Source organism: Mizuhopecten yessoensis, unplaced genomic scaffold (assembly GCF_002113885.1).
Source record: "Mizuhopecten yessoensis strain PY_sf001 unplaced genomic scaffold, ASM211388v2 scaffold1027, whole genome shotgun sequence".
Taxonomy (NCBI): Eukaryota; Metazoa; Mollusca; class Bivalvia; order Pectinida; family Pectinidae; genus Mizuhopecten; species Mizuhopecten yessoensis.
The window spans coordinates 207,862-211,278 of record NW_018403841.1 but is presented as its reverse complement, the minus strand read 5'-3'; the positions used below and the strand labels follow the sequence as shown (position 1 = coordinate 211,278).

Below are 3,417 nucleotides of genomic sequence, written 5' to 3'. Positions count from 1 at the left end.
AGTTTGGTAACGAGTCACCTCGACGTAACTTTTGAAAACATTTGCTTTGTATGATGGCGCCATTAAAACCAAAACTAGTGGGCTGTATAAAGTGTTAGAAGATTTCTGATCGTTATCTTGCGCCACTTCCACTGCTCTGAAGAGATTCTCTGTAATACTATACCTGTCCTAGCCTTGATAACACACAGACGTGACAAACAAGGGATGGCTGTGTTTTAAGCACAAGTTGACATTTCTTTTGAAATGGCAGATTTAATGAATTCATAGGCGCCTCAAAAGATAATAGCAATGCTAATGCATTGACCCTTTTGAGAGAGAGAAAGAGAAGTAATTAGACAGATAGCTGCTGTTTGTGCAATATAAAATAGATATTTTATAAATGAACAAGGTATACCAGCAGCTTCATTCTATACAAAACCCGTTGATGTAATGTGAGTTTTCAGTATTATAGAAGCTTACTCCTCAACGTTTGAAAATCATGTTTTGTCAATGAAACAATAAAATAACTCTTCCTATTAACATATGCGACAAAAATAGGGTGGAAACATTTAAAAAGAAACCCATAACAATACTTCAGCATGTCCTTAGTTATTTTGGATTTCATTAAGACAGAACACGGACGTCACAATAAAAGAGTTGAACACTGACAATGTTTGAGGTTTTGATGTCAAGCTTCCGACAAGTGCTTTCTTATTACCTTTGAAAATAAACAATTTGCGATCAGTACATCCTTGTATGCTGAAATGTACACACTGCCTCATGAAGCATAATAGATAAACCCTTGTGATAAATAGACAAACAATAACTGAAATAAAACTTTAAACATTTATTGTAAACGTTAACTTCCTGTCATAACAGTGAATAACAAAACATATTTTAAATATTTTTCTTTCTATTTCACCATTTCAACACGTGTTACATGTATTACCATTGTTGTTTCAGCATATTTTCTTCACACCAACATGCACTATCGTATAACAGTGACTATAAGTATAAAGCGATCATAGTTTGGTAATATAATCAGAAATATGATCTCTAGGCCTTTTTTAACATGTTTGAAGTGGTTGTTTTAAAACGGTAAAGTTATGGAGGATATCTAAAGAAACATTGGAGGCATAAGCGGTCTTGTTGGTAATACGGGTGGCGATAAAGGGTTTGTATGTTGTAGATATAGTCCATTGGGTAGAAACGAAGAGGTTGGTTCGCTGTAACCTGACCAGTAAGGGTTAGCCACCATCATCCTCTGAACACTCGCGAAATTCCCAGCCTCTGCTAAAAGTTCTAATCCAACAGCTGTTTGCCTCTTCCATTTGGTTCTGAAAAAATATAATAAAATGAAGCAATTTTGAATACGATGATTTCATCGGCATGCACCTAACTAAATTTGTGTATCACCGTTTAATTTCAAAGGTGTAAAACGCAATATACCGGATAGATTATTGGTATTTGCAATTGGTATATTGTTTATCATCATAATCTCATATTTCTCACACCTTCAGTTCACATGAAGCTGTTTACAAATAACTATAAACAGTATTCGTAGTATCACAATACCTCCTGAAAGCTGTTTCAATGACTGCACGTATTTTCCTTATATATAATGTATGATCCACATAATCATATCCTTTTCTGTGTTATAGTTGAATAGCTAATGTAATTGTGCACGTGGCTTGAAATAGGTTCTGCGAATAATTATTTGGATTTTTGACTGAGTGGTGTGCTGCTACATATTCAATATGCATGATCGATAGCATTCTCAGGCTCAAAATGGCTTCATAGTAATAATTAATGAGGGCAATTTATTTAGCATAAACAACTAGAAAAGGTTGTCACGAATCTAATACCCCGATAATGTGATTGAGAATATTGACTTTCAGTAGAAATCGGCATGAAATTATCATTATTGATTTTTATTGATAACTGTAAAAGTCATTGAACGACAATGCTTTAATATTTTATATGGCGTGTACCAGTGCTTGCTACTGTTACATGATTCTGTTAATAGTATGCTTCCATTGAAAATTGTAAAATAAAACGATGTCTTCCTCGGTATGAATTTTTGTGAACAGATAAATACCAAACAGCTTGCTATGACAGTACTAAGTTCAGTGTGTTTTCAGTCACACATACCTTCTGTTCTGGTACCATGTCTTCACTTGGGTGTCGGTTAAGCTTAGTTTGGCGGCGAGTTCCATCCTATCCTGGACACTGAGGTATTTCTGACGTTCGAATATTTTTTCCAAACTGTTTAATTGGTGGTCAGTGAAAGCCGTTCTTGCCTTTCGCGCCTTTTTTACTTTTGAACTGTATGTTGTGTGTTCAGGATGACCTAATAATCTGTCTGTATAACCTGAAAATAATCGAAAATATGATTAGGAGTTATATACAAAAATGTTCATGTCTTATGGGAAAAAAAGTTAATATATTGTGGAAAGGCTAAAATTGATATTAATTGACTTCAGAAACTATATTAGTTACTGTTGCGCCTTTAAATCAGGTCGAAAACATTATGCTATCCAACAGTCAATACCCTCATATATTTTGCCATAGGTGTCGGTTTTAGATGGGAGTCATTTTGTTGAAGATTTCGCGTTATTTACGTACCTTCTGGGGGTGAATCTAACGAATCCTTGTTACTGTAGATTGAATCACCGCTCACTGACGGTATTCGTTGTTCACTTGGACTAATAGGACTAGAGGACCCCTGTTTATTGTCTCTATTGTAACGGGAATCAGAAAGAATGTCTGTGATCAGAAAGGATGGTCGTTGAGCTGTCTTTGCTGGAATTGCATCAGAGGAGGAACCACAGTCCTGACAACCTTCTCCCGCAAGCATCGTTTGTATAGAATGTGTTGTATTGTGTGGTACACTTTCCTCATCGTCATCAATATTAACGTCCTCATCGCTGTCCGAATAGTCCCGTACTTCACTCATATTTTTCATCACGGCTCCTTCTCGAGAAGCTCTAATCACTTGTTCACCTTCCGAAAAAAAAACAATAGTGATTTGCGTATTTTCAGATGAACTACTTGTCGTCGTTGTTAAGACAGTGTATTATATGTTTACTGCATCAGTCCTAATGTGACGTTGACCTGCCTACATGTATATCCTTAGAAGTGTGACACGAATACCTATTAACACCCTCTATATAAACACGTTAGCAGCCACCTTACAAATACTTCACATCACACATGGTATTAGTATATTAATGTAACTGACTTTAACTCCTGCACTGATCAGCCAATCACAGCACAGTGGGCGGGTAGTAACGACAGGTGTCGGTTAAAAAGCCGTGTGTTTATACACGGTGTGTGACAGTAAGCCGGATGGCTGGACGAGTTTGCTATAGAAAACAATATTGGAGCCTAATTACATACCTCAGTACAGTTGAAACAGAAGTTCAAAAGTCGAACCCT

The 3,417-nt window shown here is 36.3% G+C and overlaps 1 protein-coding gene across 1 annotated transcript; it reads right to left on the bottom strand.

The window, feature by feature from the left end:
• Window positions 1-849: 849 nt before the first annotated feature.
• Window positions 850-3,161, bottom strand: LOC110456579 (barH-like 1 homeobox protein). Its single transcript, XM_021507402.1, has 3 exons — window positions 2,605-3,161; window positions 2,131-2,350; window positions 850-1,316 (listed from the first exon to the last, which is right to left on the bottom strand). Exons 1-3 carry the CDS (start codon window positions 2,942-2,944, stop codon window positions 1,097-1,099), a joined length of 780 nt encoding a protein of 259 aa, XP_021363077.1. The 5' UTR covers window positions 2,945-3,161; the 3' UTR covers window positions 850-1,096.
• Between the last annotated feature and the right edge of the window lie 256 nt (window positions 3,162-3,417).

Coding starts and splice junctions, on each gene's coding strand:
- LOC110456579 (XM_021507402.1), bottom strand. CDS start 2,944: ATGAAAAATATGAGTGAAGTACGGGACTATTCGGACAGCGATGAGGAC. Junction 2,351..2,604: donor GTTAGATTCACCCCCAGAAG/GTACGTAAATAA, acceptor GATTATTTTCAG/GTTATACAGACAGATTATTA. Junction 1,317..2,130: donor ACATGGTACCAGAACAGAAG/GTATGTGTGACT, acceptor ATATTTTTTCAG/AACCAAATGGAAGAGGCAAA.